Below are 23,380 nucleotides of genomic sequence, written 5' to 3'. Positions count from 1 at the left end.
GGTCTTGATCAGTCCCTCAACCAAAGCTTCATCGTCCCATAGCTAATCGGATCTTTCTGCTTCACGATAGGGTCTTTCAGCAGTTTGGTAGCCTACCATACGTTGTAGCAACAACCCCGCATTTGCGCAGGATCCTTTAAACGTGAAAACCCCGTTTCCCTTGACCTCACTTGACCTCCACTCGCCCTCATTCTCTTGTGTTACACTACACGGAAATTCTTTCAGACTTCCACACCTTAATACTAGTAACCATGTCCGTTATCGTCCCTCAGACGTCTTATGCAGGCGGCATAGACGACGAGTTAGCTGCTCTTGCGCTGCAGTTAGAGGAGCTTGGTGTTTACTCGGAGGCTAAGAAAGGAAAGCATCCTATTGATCAGCCACCAGACATGGACGTTGCCTACAGCAAATTTCAGATTGAATTGCAAGCTTATGAGGACTTTCTTGCGGACCAGAAGCTTGCCCAGAGCATTGGTGCGGCTGTGCACTCCGATAGCGTCGTGATTGAGGATCTCACTTCCCAAGACGTTCAGGCTCACGAGGACCGTCGTTTCGCTTTGGAGCTGAGCAACAACGACCCTGAGATTGAGGCCCCGCCCTCGTCCGTGCACGACCATCTTCAAGGTGAAGTCCACGACTGGATGTCCACAGTGTCTGGTAATATCGCTGCTGCTTCGGTCGTCGAATTCTCAGATGACGAGACCGAAGCTGGACCGGCTATGTCCTACGTGGAGCGCCAGGCCGATACCATCAAGAAACTCTCTACAGAGTTCAAATGTTGTACTTGTTACGACCGATTCCCTCGTGCCTCTATGGTAACAGCAAAATGTGGCGACCGCTACTGTATTGATTGCATGAAGGGTCTGTTCATACGGTCGACAAAAGATGAGAGCCTTTACCCCCCCAGATGTTGCAAGCAAAAGATTCCGCTTGATCTGATTGCAAGGCACATGGAGCCAAACGAACTGGCCACCTTCGAACTGGCGATTATGGAATATGCCACCCAAAAGAAGACGTACTGCAGCAACCCCGACTGTGCCACCTTTATCGTCCCGGATCGTATCGAACCTGGTACGAATCGAGCAGTGTGTCCGAAATGCAGTGCAGAAACTTGTGCAATCTGCAACCACGAGTTCCATGCAGGGTCTGACTGCCCAGATGATCCCTTGCTACGACAGACGCGAGAATTGGCTCGCGAGATGGGCTGGCAAACCTGCAATGCCTGCCATCGAGAAGTAGACTTGCGTAGCGGCTGCAATCACATTACGTAAGTCCACGTCGCTTCGCAGGTGTGAATAATATTAATCCGTCGCAGATGTCGATGTGGCGCTGAGTTCTGTTATATCTGTGGTGTTCGTTGGAAGGAGTGTACTTGCGCCACCGCAGATCTTCATCGCATTGAAGAGCGCGCCGAAGAGATCGTGGACCGAGACGCCCCGAACTTACTTCCCCAAGAAAGGCGCCAGCGTGTTGACAGAGTCTTCGCCGAGTTACAAGACAGGCATGAATGCGAGCATTCTCGGCGCTTTGAGCGCGTCTTTTATGGAGCGCCCAGAAGAGGCTTCCGATGCGAGATGTGTGACGCGCGCCATCATAAGTACATCCTGCGATGTCGCTATTGCTATGTCGATGTCTGCGAAGATTGTCGTCGCAACCGCATCTGATAATGGGTTTGACTCGTCGGAGGCCGTTTCTGTCAGATGTCACTTCGCTCTCTACGCTGACATTTCCGCTCCTTCGATGTTGACTTCCATATGAAGCCTCGCTCCATAGGTTATGACGGAAATCCAATATTTTGTTCGTCGAGTTCCATATTGCACGTTGTTCGCGATCTCGTATCTGCTATGAGTAAACAAGCAATCGTAACCGGGTGATACGCTCCTTCAGTATGTATGGTGATGACCCTAATAATGGCAGTGTAGAAGATATGAGTTGCGCAGACTGTAAGCCAGACTCAGGCGCGATGCGGCGCGTTCCAGCTGCTTAAGCTTCAAATACCGCCCATAAATCAAAATCGCTGGTTGTATGACTATGGTTAAGTTAGTGCTCTGCTGACTGGTGACAATGTAGCTGGTACGGACGTTGTTGATTCATTTAGGTGCGCGTGAAGGACACGGTGCTGGAAGTGACATCACTGACTGAGCTGGTGTTCCAAAAGTGGCTTAGCGTAAGGGTCTGTCATCATGTGGGTCATCGTGTTCACGCGTCTTACCTTTTTCCTGACGCGACGATTGATTCGCATACGAAGCGGGACGATGTTAGAGAGCCTCTTGGACTCTCGTATTCCAGCATGTCATTTATGCGACGCGGCGCTGTGCGGCCAATCACCAGGCGGGCGCAAGCTGAACCCCTCATCACCACCGTGTGCCTTCTTTTGCACAATAAATGCTGCTTGACTGGACCTGAACAATACCTCGTAATTACGTTGCTTGATCTATATCACTTCATACATTCCCCTAGCAGTTCACTGGTCTATAATCAGAAAGAGTATAAGCGCTATCATCGAGCTTGCGCGTCAGCATTTTCAAGTGCCCACCTGTCCCATATTCCCTACGCGTTCTAGTAGACAATGCCGACTAAAACACCCTTCGTTCGAGTATACGACCCATCAACTGATTACCAGAATGGTCTTCACGTAGTATGTGTTATGTTGTCATCTCCTAGACGACGATCATCCTGACAGAAACTATAGTTCCTGACAACCATCGACCCTGGCCTTGACTGGGAACCAGCGCGAACTGTAGGCTCACACCTCTGGTACAAAGTCTACGCGGATGTGACCCCAGAAACATGTCACGTACTAGACGACGGTGACGGACGCGTGGTGGGTTACTGTATCGGCGCAGTGGATACAACGTCTTTCGCGCAGCGCTGGCGCGACGTGTTCACTCCGACTATAGACCCAAAACTCGTACCACACCCAAACATTCAGACTGGAGATCCACAGATGGAGAGACAGGATGTCAAGCATTTCCGAAAGGCCGTGTATGAGGCGGACTGCAGCATGCTGCAACCATGGCCACAGATGTTGGAACGATACCCAGCGCATTTACATATCGATATTTTGCCAGAGTATCAGAGAAAAGGATGGGGATCAGCTCTCATAACCAGCTTTTTGGACACTGCGAAGAGCTCAGGTGCTGTGGGAGTACATCTTGACATGGTGCAGTCGAATACGAGTGCAAGAGCTTTTTACGAGAAAGTTGGTTTTCAGATATGTCCACAAGTTCTGGATGACGGTGCGAGTGGTCAGCCTGGTGTCAACGGCATCGTGGTCACACTTGTGATGAGTCTCTGACCCTATCAAGTTTTATCCGAGATACTGCCTTTATCTTATGCTTGACAACCGGTTCGGGTCATCCTCATGACGTCGCGATATCTGAGTCGGCCTACAGCTGCTCGGGACGTGGCGGTAGGGTTGCTATTGTTATGAACGACTCAGTGTTTACGTGGCAGATCTTGCGCTTCTCGCTTGTTGCTGACCACCAGAGCACCTCGAAATACACGCGATGAATCTGTATCGCATGAAATATCGTTTCTCTACTCTTACATAGTACGATCATCGTTCCTGACCAAGATATCCGACACGTTGGAAGCTACGTCAACAACCGTCATGGCTCATGTTGAGACAATCAAGCATCGTTGTTAGTATGGTACATGTACAAATGCCAACGATGACTGTCATCAGCCGTTCCAATGAAACTTAATTACCTGGATACATAAAGCTCCTCTCTTTCCTTTACTATGTCGGCCAGATACCGACAGTCACAGAGTTATAAAAATAGGTCGTCGTCTACGCCATGCCACATTCAATCCATCACGAGTTCTACGAACCCAGCGTCCCCGAAAACGCTCCAAGTATACAGGAGAGCTCGTCCGGATCCAACTGGTTGAATAGAATTCGCAAAGGTAAAGGCCATCGATCATCGCATACCTTCATTGCCTTGAATCCGCAGGACCCATATGAGCTTGGTGGTACACCCGTTGAGGAGCATCAAAATGCCAAGTCGGCTCAACAGGAAATATCAGAGCCTTATCAAATGATCTCAGAGGCCACGGTGGGTCTAATAGCTGCTCTCCAGAAGTTCAACTACGCCAACTTGACCTGCCGCCAGACCGATATCTGGCCGGGAGAGCAGGGCGTTCAATTGGTAACAGCAGCTCAGCAGGCTCTAGGAAAGTTTCCACCTACCACAAAACCAGACCCTCTCTCTTACGACGGGTTCCTTCAGCTACTCAACGATGAAGGACTAATGTGGCTTCTGGGGTATGTAGACCAACTAGACAGTATGGCTGATTTTTCCGTGGCACCCACCGCCGACCCCAACAAGAAACGATGCAAAGTCGGGCGACCAATTGGTAAGATCTTGAAACAAGCTCAAAATGATGATTTGGTGAAGAGGCTGTGCTGTTTGCACAAGGATGAAGAAGGCTTTCACATACAGGTCGAGCTCCATCATCGAGACCCTTGGACGTGCTGGCCGCCCAATGTGGACCAGGATGTGGAGGTGAATGTAGTGTGAGATACGGTATGCGCGCCATTTCTTGTTCCATGGGAGTATGTAGTGTGGGCATCTCCTGAGTAACTAATATGCCTCAGTTGCTGGGATCATTGTTGTATGATCATCTCGTCGTGATGTCGCTACTATATGCGTGGAAATTTATGGAGATGACAAAGAGATGTCTTCTTCGACTTTTATGCTACGGAAACAGCTGGGTCTTGAACATAGCTGGAAGAACAAAAGCGCTAAATGTGTCATCTCAAGACAAAGTGTCTCGATCCCAAAAGTCAGGATAACTCAACAACACCCGCGGCGCCTGAACAGGACACAAGCACGGATCTCCAATCATCCTCCCCATCAAGTAATCTCTCATCTAGCCAGTCCCTTTGGTCCTGCCCACTCACCCTTGACGTGATACTTTCCATACACCCACGGGAAAAAGTCCTTCTTTAACCAATAGAAAGCCTTCCTCGGAACGCCCTGGTCAATACCTAGTAAACTGTTGAAGGTCTCCTTGGGCACACCACCATACTTGAACTCAGCAAGCATAACTTCCTTCTGCCCAGTAAGCAACGGGCAAGATGTGTAACCATCATAGCTGGCTTCCAGCGGCTTGTCGGCCATCGCAGAAAGCAAGTTAGACACCAAGACCGGCGCTTCGGCGGTGATAGCAGCAACGGTCTTGGAAGTAGGCAAAGAGGATGCGTCGCCGATGGACCAGACGTTGGGGTACTTGGTATGTTGAGTGGTAGAGTCAGAAACGGAGACGTAGCCTGCCTCGTTGGCCAAGGGGCTGGATTTGACAAAAGACCAAGGCACATTCTTGGGTGCGACGTGGAGGAAGTCGAAGTGCTTCTTGATGGGTTCAGAGTTTGCAACGTTGAATGTTGCTGTGTTTCCGGAGATGGAGGCTAGGTCGTGTTGGAAGAGGCCGTCCACGCCGCGCTCTACGCGGAGTTTTTCCAAAGCTGCTGCGCTGGAGGGGATTAGTATGTATCTTCCACATTACATGTGGGTAGGAAACCTACTATTTTGGCACACCGAACATGGAAGGTAGACCGGTAGCAAAGCTAATGTTGATATCCGACGGGTAGAGTCCAGCATTCTTCCAGTAGTCCAACGCAAGCCACATGATCTTCTGCGGCGCTCCAGCACACTTTACCACACCAGCTGGTTGAGTAAAGACTGCATCACCCTTCTTGAATTTCTTTACATTCTCATACGCCTTGTCGCAATACTCGTAGTCGTAGATAGTGCTCACCATGGCATCCTTCTCGTTCAACGCCTCTTTCAAGCCCTTCACACTACCATAGTCGAGCGTAATACCAGGCACAACGACCAACTGTTCGTATGCAATCTTCTCTCCGGTACCGGTGGTAATGTAGTTTTCCTCGGGTGCGAAGCTTCCCACAGAGGTATTGTAAAACTTGAATTTAGGGTCCATGAGATCCTTCAACGGACGGCGTAGGTCTTCCTTCTTCTTCAAACCACCTCCGACGAGCGTCCATCCAGGCTGGTAATGGTGCCATTGCGCAGGATCGACAATAGCAATGTCGTCTTGTGAGAAGTTTCCTTTTCGGAGCAGTTGATGTGAGAGAGATATGCCTGCCGAGCCGCCACCAATAACGACGATTTTGTGGTTGCGTGTTGCAGTTTGCACTGGTGATACTGTAGCAAGACTGCGAACAGAATGTTGGAATGCTGGTCGCGTGATCTTGGAATATGTGGCCGCCATCTGTGGTCCGCGGTTTCGAGCTAGTGCGGACATGGTATCAACTTTCGGCGACAGTCCGCGATGGCTAAGAAAGTAAAGGAAAAGTGGATGTAGAGACAGACAGAGGGCCGACACAGTGAAGCGTGTGGTGTCTCCGATACCCCCGACTAAACATTTTATGCCATGTGGGTCGCAGACTAGTGACTGATGAACGGCCAATGAGCGAGGTGAAGATGTTACTAGCGCGATCACGACATCGTCCAAAGAGTAAGTCAGCAGCCACAGCACAACATCTCGGATGGAACGGGCAGCAACATCTTATGTACACAGCTTTGCATTAAATCATTTGAATCATGAAACTATATAACAGACATCCTAGCCCATCAGAATTTTACAAGCGCGACAAACCAGCAATCTCCCTTGGAGCGTGGTAGTTGGGGACCTTCATGTCCAACGCGCTGCCGCTGTAGCCCAAGTCCTCACCCGTAAGCACTGCACACTTCTCTCCAATGAGAAGTGCAGTCGAGTATGTGTTGCAACCGACGTTGTCGGGGCAGATGGACAGATCGGCAACCTTGAGACCCTTGACGCCGTGGACGTTAAGGCGCTCGTCGAGGACACCATGCTTGACGATGGAGTTGCCGTTCTTGGGAGCCATGGAACAAGTACCGAGAGAGTGCCAGGTAGTTTCAACGTGGCCTATGGTACGTTAGTAAGTGAATGAAAAATCATCGAAAGGTAAAACATACGCTTGGTCCAGTCCTCGATGTGCTTGATATCCTCGTTCGAGTAAGGGAGATCATCCATAACCTCCTGGCAGTTCGAGCTCAAGAAGTTGGGCTCGGGAGCGCGGCCCTTCTTGACAGGAGAAGTCCAGGATCCGTGCTGAATGCCAGCTGTGATGTTACCGGGAAGGGCGTACTGGTTAGTGGTGGTAAGATCGAGGTCGTTGGCACGTGCGGGACTGTCGTAGGCGTAGAAGGGGTGCATAGCCTGCACTTCACCGGCGTAAGCGTCCATGCGGCGGGCAGTCTCACGAGACTTGATGTAACCCCAGACCATAGGAGCCATGTCGCGCTTGTCGTTCATGAAACCGGCGTCAAAGTCGGGCGCCTCGTATGGGTTGGGCGAGACAATGTGCGTGGAACCACGCGAGAATGGGTACTCGAGGAAGTGGAACATGGTAAAGAACTTGCCTGGTGGCATAACCATGTGGTCACCAAACCAACCAGCAATGACTGAGTAGTGCATAACTGGCTTGTCGGGCTTGTTCTTGAAGTAGGAGTCCCAGCCGGAGCGGAACTCCTTGCAAGGCCAGCTGTCCATCATGTTGAGTTCTTCCTCAGTGGGTCGGATCTTGACACCAGCCTCGATACCGTTGGTGGCGAGTGGACCAGTGCCGTTGATGTTCCATTGGTTGAAGACCTGCTCCTGAACCTTGGGGTCACCACGAACGAAGTCGTCGAACGACTCAACGTGAGGCTTCGCGCGGTAGGTGGCAAACGTCAAGTAATGATCCTGGAAATTGAGACCAACACCAGGAAGATCGACAAGAGGCTTGACGCCGGCCTTGCGGAGCTTCTCTGGGTCACCGATACCAGAGCGCTGAAGGATGAGAGGAGAGCTGAGAGTACCACCAGAAACGATGATCTGCTTGCGGGCCTTGATAGTCCTGGACATTTGTTGCTCAGGGTGGAGAGGCTTAGTTGGGACAACCTTGACGCCAACAGCGCGGTCACCCTCCAGAATGACCTTCTCAACTTTGTTGCTGGTGAGTAGGTGCAAGTTCTGGTGAACGGCGCGGGTGCTGTGAATGTAGCCGTGAGCCGAGTCAGATCGACGTCCAGTATCGCGGTTGATCCACTTGAGCCAGTGCTCGGCACCGTGACCAGTGGTCAAGTCCTGGAGATCGTCGGTGGTCGGGATGCCCTGAGATTCGGTGGCACGGAGGAAGTCCTCCTTGATCGGGTAGGTGTAGTTACCGAAGGAAACCTTGATGGGTCCCTCGAATCCGTGAATGTCGCGGTTGTTGCAGGCGCGCTGGTAGGTCTCGTGCTTCTTCATCAAGGGAATGAGCTCCTTAGTGGTCCATCCCTTGGCTTGGAAGTCGTCGTAGTCGGAAGCTGACGCACGGGTGTACATCTAAAGCACAGTCAGTATTATTCATCTGTAACTCTAGCTAGAGCAAATTACCATGAAGTTGATGGAAGATCCACCTCCGAGGATGTGCGCAACAGGCACAACAGCTCGGCGACCATCGAGCCACTCCGAGGGACGAGAGTAGTAGAAGGTGGCAGTCTTGCTGTCCAACTTCATGTTCCTCGGGTAGATACCGGGACGGAAAACCCATGGGTTGTTGAGGTTGTTCTCTCCGGCCTCAATCAAGAGGACCTGGAGGTTGTGGTCGAGATTGGCGAGACGTCCAGCCACAACACAACCACACGAACCACCTCCACACACGATGATGTCGACCTCATCTGGGATCGTCATCTTGAATTGTTGTTGTGAGATAAAGATATGATTGGAACGGTGCTGTGTTGTTGTTGATTCGTTGACCGCAGGAGAGCAGGTCAACTGGGCATGATGCTCTTCTCAGTTGGAGACACGACATCTATTTAAACTGTTCAGACCCCGCATCTCCAGGATCTTCGGCTTCAAGGAGGGGACCGCCATCCAGGCTGTGGCACTATGCGCTTTCCATCAGCCGTCAATTCCGGTAGCAGCACAATGCATGCATAGAGGAGGGGACATGTACCATTTGGCCAGCCTTTCGAGCTAAAAAGGCTTAGGTGCTGGCTAAGACCCTACATCATAAGACCGCAAGGGTCGCCGTCAGAGCCATTCGACGCAGAGCATCATGTTAGACTTGCGGATCCGCAAGGTAGGTTGCGTCTCTGCCGGACTTCCACAGGGTAGGTTCGCACGTGGTGATTGGTCTACGTACTCGCGCAAGGGTACCTACCGTCCCGACGGGACTGGATAAAGGCCGGACTGGGGTAGACGCTGCGGTTGTCGCATGTTTGCTAGTTGGGTGCGGAGAAACCTCACGTCCAGTAAGGAAACATGCTCGGTTGCGTATGCAGGCCCACTCACGGGGGTGAGCATTGCGGACCCGAAGCTCAGAGACCGGTATAGCGTCCTCAGGCGTTGAGCTCCAGCGTATCACGCATTGACAGAAAAGAACGAGGCGTTTGACGTGAGTTGTCAGCGAATGAGAAGCAATCGGAATGGAAGCCAGTGTCGAAGAGATGTATAGAGAAATCATTGAACGCTATGCCTTGACGCATACTGCTCAGTTGCGAGACAGATCCAAGCACTCTATGCCGTGCTTGCCAGAGCTCAAAGTACCTTCAAGGATGATAGCTGTGGCAGCCCATGTAGCTGCGGCAAGCTGTACTAGTTGCGTTTCTCTGCGGGGGTTGTGCGGCGCTGACGTCCTGCCTATAGCACGTCTCTCGTGGAAGAATGCGGATGTGGGGTGCAGTAGTCGCTGTGCCTCACATTGAGAGGAGGTCAGAACTTGGCATTGAGGCTAGTGGCAGCAAGTGCGGGGTTAGCTCCGCCTCGAACCACGGAAGAACGGTAGACCAGTCGTTACAACGGTCAAGCGCGGGATTGGAATGGCTCCCTGCTAAACACTTCCTGTTAGTTGAAATAGACTATATCGACAGTGAGGTGGCTGCGAGCCGCAAACTAAAAGGGACCCTCAATACCACCACGATGTTACCTTATTCCCGAGGATCACTAAATTCAGTAAACTGTAAAGCTCAGCGATCGCACTCCAGATCGGAAAATGAACAGCGAGATGAACGTGTACTACTGAATCATACTCAGCAGTAGCTTCATTAGGAAAGCTCAGACATTTGGCGGTCTTAGGACTCGTCCAGATCAGCAGACTACTGCGCAGGTTCCTTTTGAGGCTGTACGAGGCTGCGCGCGACGCGCCACCGTGTGACTGACTCGTCATGAATGCATGAGCTGGAGCTTGTGTGGAGGTTCCCATGGAAGACATTGACCGGGTAGTTTCCGCTTTCCTAAAGCGACGTTTTGCATGCCAAAGGAGAGGCTCATGTCCACGTTGCACTCTTGTCGTGCTTGGCTTCGGGGGAAAAGCCCGCCAGTCAGCGTCAGCTTCGCCCTGGCGGATCCGCGCGGTCCTTCTTCGAAGTTACCCAATCTCCGGCCCTCTCTCGATCCGTCAGTTGACTTTGCATCGGATATCGTCGACTGGGGTTCTCAGAAATATCAAGTTACTGCTGTACCTGGCAACACCACCGGTTATTGTCCTGGACTATTGTATATCGAAATGCGGATCCGATGAACTCTACACCGCTTGAAGCTGAAATTGAAACTGATCTGTAGAAGGTCCGAAAGTCTAGGGATACATGATGCGTCTACTCATGATACCCATCGTGGTCTGGGTATCGCTTTTCCAAAGTCCAATATGCCCCGTAACGCCGAAGATACAATTTTAGAAGAGGGGAGAATGGAGACCGAAGACGCCGTGCATGCCGAACATGTCGCTGACAAGCGGATCAAAGCGGAAACACTCAGATGATCTCGTGTCTCTCCCAGCCAGTAGGCTTCATATGCGCAAGGTCCTTTGTCGGATGAGGCTCCTCTGGGTTTCGGTACTCGCTCACATATGGGTTAGGGTCTTCCTTTTGATCGAGGTTACCGAATGTGTGATTAACTTCTCGATGCTTGGACTCGTCTGCGCGAACTAGGATTGTGTTAGTGGGAGGTGCTGCATGAAGGGATCAGGGATATACGCACTATAGAGGAGCAGATCTCGCATTGTGCGGTGGCCTTCAGGCATCTGCCAGTAGTCTACCGCGATCTCGGGTGCCTCCATCTTCTCCCACTTTGGCAGGCGGCCTGCGTCAAGATCCTCGATCTGGCGGGTGTATGTAATGACGGCTTCCTCTTCGAGATATCCTACAAATCGGTGGACGGTACGAGGGCTCAAGAGGTAGGCGAAGAATAAGGCATTGCACCAAACTCCCTGGGCACCCAATACCATCAGGCGCATGAAGCGTCCTGGCCGTTGCATCTTCAGGAAGACGAGAAGATGCATTCGTTCATTGTAGCTCTCTTCGAGTAGGGACTCGATCCTGGCAAACAGTGTGTCAGTGGCATATTATTGTACTAATAAGCGAGAATACATACCATCCATTGTCGCGCTTCATTCGTCTCATTGAGTGCAAATGTCGAAGCATGCCAGCTACCATGCCGGGCACGCCAGCAACACTCTCCAAAAAGACGTTCCGGATCAGATATTTCTCTTCGTTCATGGCAAAAGCCTTTCGCTTGGCCAGTGGATCTTTAGCATCCACGTCCACAGCCTTCTGATGCTTGTATCCAGTTGCTTTATCGAGACCCCAACGTAGGATCTTGACGGCGATGAGGGCGACCTTGTCAGACATGGTCTTTGCTTCGCGGTGGGCAATTGTGACTTGATTCATCTGCTCTTCGGTGTATACTGACTGGTGTTAGCTAGACATATAGGTACTACATTTTCGGCGGGTACGTACCTGGGTGAGGCCATGCTGCATGCGTCTTGCGAACCTTCTCTGTCGGGTGCTTCTCGAAGAATTCTTTGATCTTTGCTCCACCGTTGGGTGATGAAGTAAAGTGCCTCTGGCCAACTTGCGATTGGAAGTGCTGTACCGCAACGAAGGTGGGTCGATAGCCGGCATTGTAGCTCTTGAAGGATTTGATGAGCTGAGCTGTAGCCCGCTTTGAGGTTGTTGATCCCCGTGTTGCTGCTCTGGTGGAGATCATCTGCGATTATAAAGGCGCGTGTTTATCTTAGAGTGGTGTTTGGTGTAAAGGGTGTTGTCAACTATAATGGTAAGTGCTGATGGTTAGCATGAGGCAAGACTGAGGCACACTTCGTCCTTTATATCAAACAAGACATGACGCTGACAACTAAAAAAAGACATCCACGCGGTACTCGTGCCTGTCCGGCGCGCTCAGTCATCACAGGGTAGAATAGGAATGTACAGAGATGCCGCCGCTACACGGCGCCATACCCGTCGTCCGGCAGGCTCGGCGAGCAATTAGGCTTCCTATGAGAGGCCGAGCGTGTCAGCAAGTTGTCGAGAGCGGGCGTCTACGGTCGCGTGCGAAGACGAGTTTGCGACGGCTGAGCGAGGTGGTGATTCAGCTGACGGGAGGAATCGGAATAGCTCTGCCAAGACATTCAACCTACCCCTGTCAGAAGCTCAAAGAAGGCTTTCGCGACACAGAAAAAAGAAGTGCGCATTCATTAGACACATCATGCGGAGACTCTGTATGTTTTGTTGGTAGTGGTATGAAAAGGCAATGTTATGTGGTTGGGACATGTGGCCGCTGGTTCCGGGAGATGCTCGTCGGAGTCTTACAGAACTCGGGGTCTCGTCGTTTCGTTGTTCGCCGTCAGACCCACTCTGATACTGTAGGGCTGATAGCGCAACATCGGAAAGCCTGCAACATGATGGAATTCTTTCGTATGTACCTTCAGGCTGATTTTCGTATTCGGATCCACGGTCAGCCCAGGAGAAGGCACTGCTTTGTGGCTGCGCTTCCAATGAGAGTGGAATAGTACCATGCAAGAAGAGACATTGTGTTTCCAGTCTTCGATCACGACTTTCACCAAACCCCGAAGGCGTCTAGGCTTCATCGTCAGACTAGTGACGGGTTCTTGCTTCACCTAGGATGAAAAATTGCTAGCATCACACCAATAACAGATCAAGAGAGCCCGCACGGTCTGCCGTTCCATCGGCAAGGGACGTCCAAGGGTCTTCACGACAAGTCGTCAGGAGGCGTTTTGAGCAAGTACCTTCGTCAGTGTACGGCGTGTGTTGCTTTGCTAGAGCTTGGGCTCGATGTTTGAATAGCCTGGGAGTTCAAGACCAAGTTTGTATTTAATACTGCCTAGTGCGTGTGTATCATGTATCCCATTACATGTCGTGCCTCATCATAGTGTCTTTCTGGGCTACGGTTACGTATAGAGAGATGAAGTGACAAATATTTACGCTCATATGGATGTCGCCACGCTTACGCCCACTCCAACCCTTTTGGGGGGAGGTGTACAGACTATTGAACGTTGAAGCTGCTCTCGCCATCCCTACTGGAGATCTCCGAATGGTCAACCTTTGAGACTGATGCTGCCGATGGTCCTTTGTTCAGATGCTGGATGAACTCATTGATTTTGTCGTCATTGCCCTGAGCCTCGCCCTGGACCTGTTCTGTGTGAGCAGCCATCGGGTAAGTACGATGGGAGTACGCACACTTCCATCCGATGCATTGGTGACGAAGCCAGTCACACCGATGCTCTTGGCTTGCTTTTGCGTGAAGGAGCGAAAGTTGACGCCCTGCACCTGGCCTTCGACCTTGTACTGAATCTGTGCCTAGATCAGTTTTGCCACTAGCAGGTTGGGCGGACAACGCACTCGCTTGGTGGACATTGTGGCAGTGGTTGTAAAGAAGCGCCTCATACAGGTGAGAGTGTTACGTGAGGTTGTGTCTGGTTAGACCAAGTTCATGCAAATGCCTGGGCGTCATATAACGAGTTCATGCTCCTGCAGGCGTGCGACGTCATCGCAGTTGCGAAAAGTACACGCTACTTCGGGAAGGCACCCTGGCGAGGCTTTCACCTGGGGTGCGGGGCCAGAAGCAAGCGCTTAGTTGGCCGGGAGGCATCGAGAGCCGCAAAGGAGAATTTCCTTTTGGACACATAAGCACTTTGGACGATGGTCGCAACGACTATGCGTTCACGGCTATACGGAAATTGCGTCGGTGAGGGAGCTCAGGGCGCTAGTCACGCGTTTCGGATACAATCTCGCGTCTGTAATCAAACGCCCCTTTCGAAACTCCGACTCACATAGCAACAACCGCACATTGCCCAGGTGGCTCCACAAACAAGACAAGTGCTTGATAACCCACCACCGCTCCGTAAATGCCTAGGATTCGAAAACACCGAATCTCACTGCTGATAAGGAGTCTAACGACTGCGACGGCTTTGCACCTACCACCCCTGTCAACCACCATGGACACGCCCAACTCCCCACCCGCACGCTCAACCTCGCCCGACCCATGGGCGACCCCATCTCTGGCCATCGGCGCAATTCCGCCCCTGGACCGTTCCGTCTCAACAGCCTCGTCCGTCTCGTCGGCGCGCTCAGTGAGCTCGCGTCTGTCCGCTGGCGGCACTCGACGTGGATACATGCGGCCGGAGGGCACAGAGTTCTCCACGTCGGCCAAGAACAGAGAGAGCGTCATGAACCTAGGCACCATCGCACATCTGCAGTACTACTTTGCGAGGACCGGCCTGCTCGACACGGCCACTGGACGCGTCGCCAAAGGCCGCAAGCCTGGCTCGCGGACAGCGAGCGGCAACGAACCACTCTCGCCTGGCCTCGATGCCGACTTCTCGTCGCTGTCCCTTGCATCCCCGGACGGCATGTCTGAACATAATTTTGGAGAGGGCTTTGTTGAGTCGCCGCTCGACGAAACGGCCTCGATGGCATGGGAAGACCCCGAGCCCATGATGCTCCCACCCACCGTCAGCACCTACAAGAACAACCCCGTCTACGTCCCACCGCCACCTGACATGACTGTCCTTCGCCGCGAACTTCGCGAGTCGCTTGCTGAGTCTACGAAGCATCTCGACGAGCTGGAGAAGGGCTTTTCTGATGTCCAGCCAGACGGAAAGACGGCGAAAAATGGCGGGGAAGAAGCTTCGGGCTGGCACGAGGTTCAAGGCATCAACCTGTTGGATGTCACCACCCTAGCGATCCGCGCCGCGAAGAACTACTACACTGCACACGAAGAACCACAACGACTCTATGCCATCAAACCAGAACGGACAATTCGAAAGGAACTATACGATACTCTCGAGGTTCTGAAGCGCCTCGCTATTCGCAACTTTGGAAACGGTGTGCAGCCCTACGAAGTCACCCAACTAAGGCAATGGGTGGTCGACATTAGCACACTGCTTGATACCGAAGAGGAGAAGGAGCGCGTGGAACAAGAAGAAAGAGAGAACTGGTCGTGGCGCGAGGGTGACTGGACGGGCAAAGAACGCGAGAGGGAACTCCTCTTCCTCAAGTCGTTCGACACCAGTCTCGACGCGCTTCCCGAGTGGACCAGCGCTGCCGACGCTAAGCTCCCAACGCCCTTCCTTGCTGAACTACAAAACGGCCTGCGACTAGTTCATCTCCACAACACTCTCGTCCGGAGGTCAAAACGACACTTTGAAGAGATCAAGACGTACCACACCGATACGGCCAAGCCATACCGCTGCGCCGACAACCTGCGCTACTGGGTCAAAGCCGCGGAACTGCGCTGGGACATCAAGCTCGACGTTGATGTCATGGGCGTGGTCCACGGCGAGGACCCAGAAGCGTGGAAGAAGTTTGACGCTGCTATTCTGCAATGGAGCCAGGGCGTTCGTGAGGAAATCACGTCGGAATGGCAAAAGCAGAAGAACCAAACGAGAACCCCTACACTACAGATCGACCCGAACTACGAGGCGCTGTGAAGTGGCCATTGCGGCAAACAACTATGGATCTCGACCTATTTCATTTCATGTCCATGTTTTGACACATCACCTTTATCTAATTTGCACGAAGCTTATGCCCCCCGAATCTCAACTCCACACCACAGAATTTCTTGAAGAGTATTCCCTGGTTGGAAACAGGGCTCTTTTACCATTCCGCTCAGAGTGCGCCGACAGGTGGCGACTTGAGATAGATACCCCTTTTGCATGAACGACTTGCAGTCCTATAGTGTTAGATACAGACAAGTCGAATGTAAATAATGTCTACATATATATTATAACAAGAGTCACTAGACACCCATGGCCTCGTCAATGTCCCTGCCCTTGGAACATGAGGAGACGAGAGCGACCAGAAGGGCAGGTCCCGCATGTCGTGCATAGCATTGATAGTGAACATGTATAACACAAATGATAAGATCGACCGAGCGCTTCTAGAAAGGATGGCACAGACGGTGGCGTCGCAGCTTGAGTGCCAATGAATGGAGATGAGAGTGGGAATGGAAGCACTGATAGCAGGGGGGAGCTGGCGGAAATTGGGTACAGCGGTACCCGGTGAGACACAAGCGGGACGTTTTGTGAACGGGTGTCTTGAGAGGTGTGGGAACGTCTCCTCCAAGACCATCTACAGGACACATCCCACTGCACATGCTCTAGAGACCGACTCTTTGTTGTTGCGCCACACCGTTATTGTGGTAAACAGAAGCAACGCGTGAACGAACTAGGCTAACGCGATTTCGGCGCCATCCCAAAGAACGTCGATTCATCTCCCGATTGATCTGGTATCCGTGCATGCAGCGTATCCAGTCTTGCGCAGCCTCCTCTTTTGTCTCTACGCGACCTGGAGGTTTCCTCGAGGTCCACACAGACATGCTCAATGAGCGACACGGCCACGCCGCCTTCAGTTCTCGACAGCAGCCCCGCCGCGACTGCCGTTGACTTGCCAGCGAAGACACCGCCGAACCCACCACCGACGACCACCTCGTCATCACCCTCCTCGCCCAAACCGCTTAGGCACATTCCTGCCCACATTGAAAGTACCACCAAGCTCGCGAGAAATGTATCTCCAGGCCTCCTGGCACGCATGAAATTTCTCAACCAGATCAACGACAACAACAACAAGAGTGCCGTTGACGTCGGCCGCATCGAAGAAGACCGCCTGCGCCGCCTGGACGAGTTCCGCAAAGCCCGCAGCCTCGAGATTGAGCGCCGCGGCACCGCCTGGAGTGGAAAGCAAGCTGGTCAGGGTCCACCACTGGTGGGTGCTGCAGCACAAACGCCGCTCGTGCCCCAGTCAACGGGCGAGAGCGTCCCGACGCTGGTCATGGAGCCCGACTTCGACAGCGACCACAGCAGTGTCGTCTCCACCAGCGACAAAGTCCTCCCGTCCGAGTCCGAGGCCGAGATCGAGCTTGACATGCAGAAGTACCGCCTGCCCGATGTCACCAAGCCAGAAAAGGCCCTCAGCGGTACCATCACCGCTGCTGAGCCCGAGCCCACACCACCGGCCGCACCTCCCCAGATAGAACCAGAGCCCATCGCGCCTGTCGAAACAGAGCCCGCCGCACCCACGCCCCCACCCAAAGACACGCCACCCCTTCCCTCACCACCCGCCCCAGTCGCCGAAGAGGAGCCCTCCGTGCTAGACGACAACAATGGCATCGACATCGAGTCCTACTTCCAGAAGCGCCACTACCCGCGCGCTGGCTCCATCTACACCCTCTCCAAAGTCAGCTTCACCAATCAGATCCAGCAGTTGACCTCCATGAAGCTTCCGCCCACGACCATCGCGTCCGAAATCACCGCCCTCCCCACGTCCGTCCAGGCCGGACGCGCACTGCACAAGGCGGCCAACGACATCCGACTGTGGGTCTCCAAGACGAAAGATGTCCTTAGCGGCCTCGACGCAGAGGACGACGTAGAATGGGCCGCAGCTGCGGGAAGGGAAGGGCTGGAGGAGGTGGATGCCGCGATCGGCAAGTTCGAGGGGCTCGTCAACGTCTACATCAGCGCCATCGAAGATCTGCAGTCGCGTCCCGACATTGCGCTCCTACCCACCAAAGACCAGACCACGCTTGTGAGCCAAATGGAAGACATCGTGATGAACTGGGGTGAGATCAAGCAGACGCTCAAGGGTATCAAGAACCAGGTCGAAGTGGCCATGGAGTGGGAAGAGCTGTGGAACAACGTACTGGGCGAAATTGGCGTTGAGGTCGAGAACCTCAGTCGTCTGGTGTTTGAGATGGAGGAGCGCAGACATCGCGTCATCTCCGACTCAGTCGCTGAAGCCCCAGAGAAGTTCGACATTTCTGAGCTCGAGACCGTTGTTAAAGAGATCCCCCGGAAGCAGGCTATACTGAACAGCAAGCGGCTTAGTATGCCGCCTGTCCCCTCCATCGTCTCGCCCACTTCGCCCATTCCGCAAATCGAACAGGAGAATTCACGCCTACTAGCCCTTTTCGCGAAGCTGCAGCCGCTCCGTGCTTCGCTTGATTTCCTCCCTATGCGACTGAACGCCTTCCAGATGCGCGCGAGCACAATCTTCCCGTCTGCGTGTGACGAACTCGTACGAAGAAAGGAACAGCTGGAGGCATCAGAGGAGAAGCTCGAAGCCGAAGCAAACGCGCTGCGAGAAGAGCTGGGTGAGGACAAATGGGTGCACAGCTTCCGTCAAGCGGGTAGCAAGGCTGTCGCCATGTACGAGTCGTGCATGAAGAGCATCCAGAGACTGCAGCAAGCCATCGACGACAGCGACGAGGAGAAGCTGCCTACGCGTATTGCCACCTACAAAGACAAGAGGGACCACTATCCTCCGTCAATGAGGCGTGTACTTGAGCTGATTGACATTGAGATGAAGCATAGGTCCACTGTCAACGGCGAGATCCTGCGTATACAACAGGATGTCCGCGCAAAGGTGGAGGACTTGGAGGAAGTGACTGGAAACATGGACGCCATCTTGGACGACTTTACCAGATCACGCAAACTCCGTGACTCAGTGTCCACAGTACTGACAGAGGCCTCACTTCCACACTCGAATCTCGACACACCCGGTACTTCTCCTGCTTCGAGTGTCGTCATGAGCCGTAAGAGTAGTGGGCATGGGCCTGCTGTTACTCCCGCCAACAAGAAACCTCGTCAGTCAAGTGTCGCGAGCTCGAAATTGTCAGCACCTTCTAACCGGCGATACTCGAGCATACCCCTAGGCGGCGAAAGTGTCGCTTCCCGCAAATCTACATCCTCGGCACGCTTGGACTTTACACCCTCTCGCGCCATGTCCGGTACTGCAGCTAGCCAGGCACGTGCAAAGACCCCGACTGAAAGACCTGTTGCCAAACCTCGCTGGACCTCTGACTTTTACCACATGCGGGACACTGTCGTTGGGCACAACTTCAAGCCATCGTCTCTGACTACACCCTCACCTTTCCGGAAAGACACAGACTCGCCGGATGGATCCCGAAAAGGCTCAGCGAGCCGTTCATCCATACCCCTGAGAAGCCCGTTGAGCCGCTCGTCGACGACAGCGCCGCCCACATCTAGTCGTTCTGCATCTACTACTCCAGGACAGCAGCGCCTCACTCGATCATTAGCGAGCTCAACCAGCTCCCCTGTTACTCCCGCAAAGGGCAAGCTGCCGATACGTTCTACACCCCTTTCTTCACCTCAGGTGAAATCAAGCACGCCAGCATCCAGCCGTCGCGTCTCAACAGTAGCGGAGGATAGCAGGAGCCCTGCCAAGGAAGAAAGCCCCGCAGCCCGTCGCGCATCACGACCTCCGAGTGTTACAGCGAGCCGTCGCAGCAGCCTGCTTCCTACACCTAAGTCGCGTACTACATCTGCTTCCAAGGTCATAGAGACAACCCCTCCTAAGCGCACCAGCAGCAGGCTTGATAGCTTGGCTGAAAGCCGTACTTCCAGTCGTGTTAGCGGTCGTCAATCGAGCCAGGGAGATAGACCCGTGTGGAGATAGGCTCTCGCAAAGCGGACATTTCTTCTCGATACACCTGAACACGCCTGAACAACGACTTTGTCTCTTCCAGCGAACAACAGCAACCTCACGCCATCAACGTCAGCGAAACTTGTGCCTGCTTTTCCCCAATCACCTTCAATTCACTCCTGGATCCTGGCTTGGTCCTAACCCCGTTCTTTAATATCGATTTGTAGTACCAAGACCCCAAACCCCAAACCCTTGTTGTTTTCGAGGAAATCCTTCTTTCCCCGATGTATCATCGAATGTTGATCTCACCTCTGGATCCTTCATCACTTTTTGTGCTTTTTATCTGGCGTTTTAGCGGTTGGGAGAAAGTATCCTATACCCCGGAGTTTTATTGAGATATATCCTGTTCCACATACCCGAGCGAGCGTACGGCGAATGGAGCGCGAGTAAGCGTTGGGCGTGTGTGCTAAGCGCTTGCAGCATGAGGGACATCTTGCGAGCATGCATCGAGGCGTGATTTTTGGTTGATATGGACTAGATTGGTGTGTATAGGTGGACTGCGGAATTGGACGGTGGAGGATGGACGGTGGAGCAGACTGGTTCTATGTTCGAGCGAGTGCGTTAGATAGTAACTAAACGAGAGATAGAATTGATACCATAGTAAACCAACGCTTTTGCTACAGTGACAGTCTTGTTCATGTGTCTCACTCATTGAATGCAAAGTGCGAGACCATACGCAAGACAACTGCACTCGAATCGTCCGGCTGACCTTGTCAGAGACATGACCTTTCTCAAGCTATGCTCAACACATAAGAACTACAATGTATTGACTCTGTTCCCCCACATGAACAGCACTGTCCAGATTCACATCTACATAAGTCAATCCTATTACACCTTGACGTACATTGAATAGTCGATCCACAACGACCTTTGTTGTCCCCTCCACGAGACATGCCACTAAACTGTGCAGCAGACTGTAGGTTCTGTGAGTTTGAGAGAGTCCACGCTGATCCCGCATCGCCATCTCAAAAGGAAGATGATGCGTGTACCGAGGAAAAGGATGTAATGCTATCGTCGTCATCTTCGTCGTTGCTGGGGGATAGTGGCAGTACATCCTCCATACTGGAAACTATTTTTGCTGAGACAATCCCAACGTATGCAGAAATAGACGACGCATTCAATAGGATGGATATTGCTCCTGACATGTCGTCGAACGGCGATGATGAGGAGAAGAAGGAAGAGCCACATACGAGCATCTATCCACCCAGTCCTAGCTCAGTCTACAGCAACGACAATCCTCTTGAGAACGACAACACCAACAGCGGGACTCAGGGTAGCGATGACTGGAGTTTCTTGGATGACGTTCATGTTGCTATCGTAGCTTGGCTTGATGCTGGGGGTTTGGAGATGGCGAGGCTAGAGTATGCACCTGTTTTCGCAACCGGAATGGGTGGAAAGGGGAGGAGGAGGAGGCATAGTGTGTGAGATGGGGGTCTTGGATATGAAGACATAGAGCAGCTCTAATTGGTTATGCATACATCTGTCTTACTACACAGTTGTGTCAGTTGCGACATTTTTCAACGAGACGCCATCAACAATGCAAGGTGCCCAATTCGACGGCATGCGGCGGGATACGTTCATCACCCTAGGATAAGATCCACAAGCTCTTTCTCTCTATCTTGCTCCCAAGCCTCTGCAGCAACCGCGCCGCTTGCCTTCCGGTAAGCAACACCATCGATCCACTCGATCCATAGTACGAAGTAGCATGCCTTGGGTGTTCTGAAAAGATGCCTTCCGATACGACGTTGTTCATTAGTTCCTTCTTCGCTTGGAAACACGTTCCAATCTTCTCCGACTACTGATACATTCGCGGTGTATCCTTTGCAAGTTGCCACAAGCTCCATTGAGCGCAGGCTTGCGGATGACTCAAATGCTTCCATGTCCTTGCTGTTGTGGAGTTGTATGTAGCCAACATGTTGACCATTTGACCGTATGAGCCACATGGAAAAACTGTACCCATCACGTTTGTACCGTACGCGCGTAGGCGATATGGTTTGGCCGCACATGTAAGCACGCTCGGTTCTGGCAAAGAGATACGCTGTTTGTAACGACGGTGCTTCTTGTTCGCCTCGATAAGGCAAGGAGGTGGGAAATGGATACCGGTACTTGAGTTTCGCCTTATCGTGCTTGAAGTAGTATTTCTGCTCCAACAAACAGTCTGGTACAATGCCTTTCCCTAATGCAAGCTTTTTCAGATCTTCATCGTCCATCCAAATGCGCTTCCACCCGATTGGAAGTATGGCTGAAGTATCACGCACCGATAGTCTGTGCTTGTACCATCCCGAGCCGATTGTTCTTCTCTCATTGGATGATGGGATGGGCATCGTATACCACGTCGTAACAGGTACTGTGAAGCAAGGGTTGGGATAGCGGTCGTTCATCCTGAGTCCTGCGTCCGCTGGAAATGCAACCTGACCTGCCCAACCAAGCCATGACCAACTAGGTAGCTGATAGGGCTGCCGGAACGATCGATGCTGCTCTGAAGGCACACGTCTTACGATTCCTTCATGCGATGATGGCGTCCAGTTTAAGGTTATGTCAAACCAGAATTCTGGCAGTCCGTAGAGGAACCTGTCCGCATGATTGCGTTCCAGCATAGATTGCACTCCAGCGAATGCAGCGAATGCGTCCTCTGGAAAACTCAACTCGCGTTGATTATAAAGCCCTATCGCTGTATTTAGCCCCATTGGTGTTGGCATATTTCTTGTGATTGATTGAAACTGAAAGTCACTCCGCTTGTACAAGTGATCAGGCAACAAAAGATCGTACTCTGCTTGGCTTCCGTGGTTACACTGCCATTCAACGGCTCCTGATGCAAAGTGAATCGCACGCCTGGACATAAGCTGCTCTTGAAATGTCCATGCTCTTTCTTGATACTTGCTAGGAACACGGTTGTCAGGGGGCGACATGGAGTTTGTCTGAACAAGGATCTCCGAGTTTGATAACCTGGCATATGTCCGCTTGTGGCGCCGGGGTGCAGTAGTGCCTTCGAGACCGCGCACTAAAGGTTGGTATATAAAGTCACTTTATATGCTGCATACAGTTTCGTGGTGGCACTTACGCCCATAGTTTGCATCAAGTCCGTCTTTCGCGATGATGGTAAAAGTAGCGCTGTTGTATATCCGATGCATTTGGGACAGCTCAGACCGTAGTTGCTGATGGTCGTCTTGAACCTGTCGCGCAAGAAGCGATCAGTGTCATGGATAGCTTAGGTTCAGAGAGTCGCGCACTCACAATACAAAGCGAGTCTACCCATAGATAGCGGTAGTGTAGTAGTTTCACCATTGCGAACGCATCTCTAATCGTTTGTGGGATCCTTGAGGCAACCCCTTCCGTCGCGAGTGAGCCTGTGACTAAGAGATCTTTGCAGAGCTGGGTGTTGTTTCGAAGGCTGTCGATTTGACCCCATTGGTAGCTTAGCGCAACATATTCTGGCTGGACAGCCTCTCCATATACAAGGCAAGCACGATGGGTATCAACAAGATATCGTGGCCTGATCATGTCTTCTTTTCTGGACAAGCGACCTCCTCCGCATCTTTTACCATGGTTCATATCGCAAAGCGCAATGCGACGCCGGAGAACATCGAGATTGATCCATTGCTCGTTGACGTATAAAGAGGTCCCAGGAT

At 52.4% G+C, this 23,380-nt stretch overlaps 10 protein-coding genes across 10 annotated transcripts; 5 read left to right on the top strand and 5 right to left on the bottom strand.

Annotated features, from left to right (window-relative positions):
• Positions 1-251: 251 nt before the first annotated feature.
• On the top strand, positions 252-1,758 carry J4E82_001067 (uncharacterized protein; the record flags this gene model as incomplete). The annotated part of the gene is made up of 3 exons (XM_051727384.1): positions 252-1,071; positions 1,250-1,267; positions 1,316-1,758. 3 exons carry the CDS (start codon positions 252-254, stop codon positions 1,756-1,758), a joined length of 1,281 nt encoding a protein of 426 aa, XP_051592697.1.
• Positions 1,759-2,569: 811 nt separating this feature from the next.
• On the top strand, positions 2,570-3,298 carry J4E82_001066 (uncharacterized protein; the record flags this gene model as incomplete). The annotated part of the gene is made up of 2 exons (XM_051727383.1): positions 2,570-2,638; positions 2,693-3,298. The coding sequence occupies 2 exons, from the start codon at positions 2,570-2,572 to the stop codon at positions 3,296-3,298; spliced, it is 675 nt and encodes a 224-aa protein (XP_051592696.1).
• Positions 3,299-4,871: 1,573 nt separating this feature from the next.
• Positions 4,872-6,237, bottom strand: J4E82_001065 (uncharacterized protein; the record flags this gene model as incomplete). Its single annotated transcript, XM_051727382.1, has 2 exons — positions 4,872-5,478; positions 5,531-6,237. 2 exons carry the CDS (start codon positions 6,235-6,237, stop codon positions 4,872-4,874), a joined length of 1,314 nt encoding a protein of 437 aa, XP_051592695.1.
• A 370-nt stretch (positions 6,238-6,607) lies between these two features.
• Positions 6,608-8,706, bottom strand: AOX1_2 (Alternative oxidase, mitochondrial precursor; the record flags this gene model as incomplete). The annotated part of the gene is made up of 3 exons (XM_051727381.1): positions 6,608-6,915; positions 6,966-8,358; positions 8,410-8,706. 3 exons carry the CDS (start codon positions 8,704-8,706, stop codon positions 6,608-6,610), a joined length of 1,998 nt encoding a protein of 665 aa, XP_051592694.1.
• Positions 8,707-10,766: 2,060 nt separating this feature from the next.
• AOX1_1 (Alternative oxidase, mitochondrial precursor) lies at positions 10,767-12,000 on the bottom strand (the record flags this gene model as incomplete). Its single annotated transcript, XM_051727380.1, has 4 exons — positions 10,767-10,939; positions 10,993-11,330; positions 11,386-11,698; positions 11,751-12,000. The coding sequence occupies 4 exons, from the start codon at positions 11,998-12,000 to the stop codon at positions 10,767-10,769; spliced, it is 1,074 nt and encodes a 357-aa protein (XP_051592693.1).
• Positions 12,001-13,296: 1,296 nt separating this feature from the next.
• J4E82_001062 (uncharacterized protein) lies at positions 13,297-13,667 on the bottom strand (the record flags this gene model as incomplete). The annotated part of the gene is made up of 3 exons (XM_051727379.1): positions 13,297-13,443; positions 13,491-13,610; positions 13,653-13,667. 3 exons carry the CDS (start codon positions 13,665-13,667, stop codon positions 13,297-13,299), a joined length of 282 nt encoding a protein of 93 aa, XP_051592692.1.
• Positions 13,668-14,248: 581 nt separating this feature from the next.
• Positions 14,249-15,742, top strand: J4E82_001061 (uncharacterized protein; the record flags this gene model as incomplete). Its single annotated transcript, XM_051727378.1, has 1 exon — positions 14,249-15,742. One exon carries the CDS (start codon positions 14,249-14,251, stop codon positions 15,740-15,742), a length of 1,494 nt encoding a protein of 497 aa, XP_051592691.1.
• Positions 15,743-16,634: 892 nt separating this feature from the next.
• On the top strand, positions 16,635-19,724 carry J4E82_001060 (uncharacterized protein; the record flags this gene model as incomplete). Its single annotated transcript, XM_051727377.1, has 1 exon — positions 16,635-19,724. The coding sequence occupies one exon, from the start codon at positions 16,635-16,637 to the stop codon at positions 19,722-19,724; it is 3,090 nt and encodes a 1,029-aa protein (XP_051592690.1).
• A 918-nt stretch (positions 19,725-20,642) lies between these two features.
• On the top strand, positions 20,643-21,176 carry J4E82_001059 (uncharacterized protein; the record flags this gene model as incomplete). The annotated part of the gene is made up of 1 exon (XM_051727376.1): positions 20,643-21,176. One exon carries the CDS (start codon positions 20,643-20,645, stop codon positions 21,174-21,176), a length of 534 nt encoding a protein of 177 aa, XP_051592689.1.
• A 155-nt stretch (positions 21,177-21,331) lies between these two features.
• Positions 21,332-21,961, bottom strand: J4E82_001058 (uncharacterized protein; the record flags this gene model as incomplete). The annotated part of the gene is made up of 1 exon (XM_051727375.1): positions 21,332-21,961. The coding sequence occupies one exon, from the start codon at positions 21,959-21,961 to the stop codon at positions 21,332-21,334; it is 630 nt and encodes a 209-aa protein (XP_051592688.1).
• Between the last annotated feature and the right edge of the window lie 1,419 nt (positions 21,962-23,380).

The sequence above is a fragment of the Alternaria postmessia genome (assembly GCF_024291825.1).
Source record: "Alternaria postmessia strain BMP 2775 chromosome Unknown scaffold_4, whole genome shotgun sequence".
In the NCBI taxonomy this organism is placed as follows: domain Eukaryota; kingdom Fungi; phylum Ascomycota; class Dothideomycetes; order Pleosporales; family Pleosporaceae; genus Alternaria; species Alternaria postmessia.
Note: the sequence above shows the minus strand (reverse complement) of the source record. Positions and strands in the feature narration are given on the sequence as shown.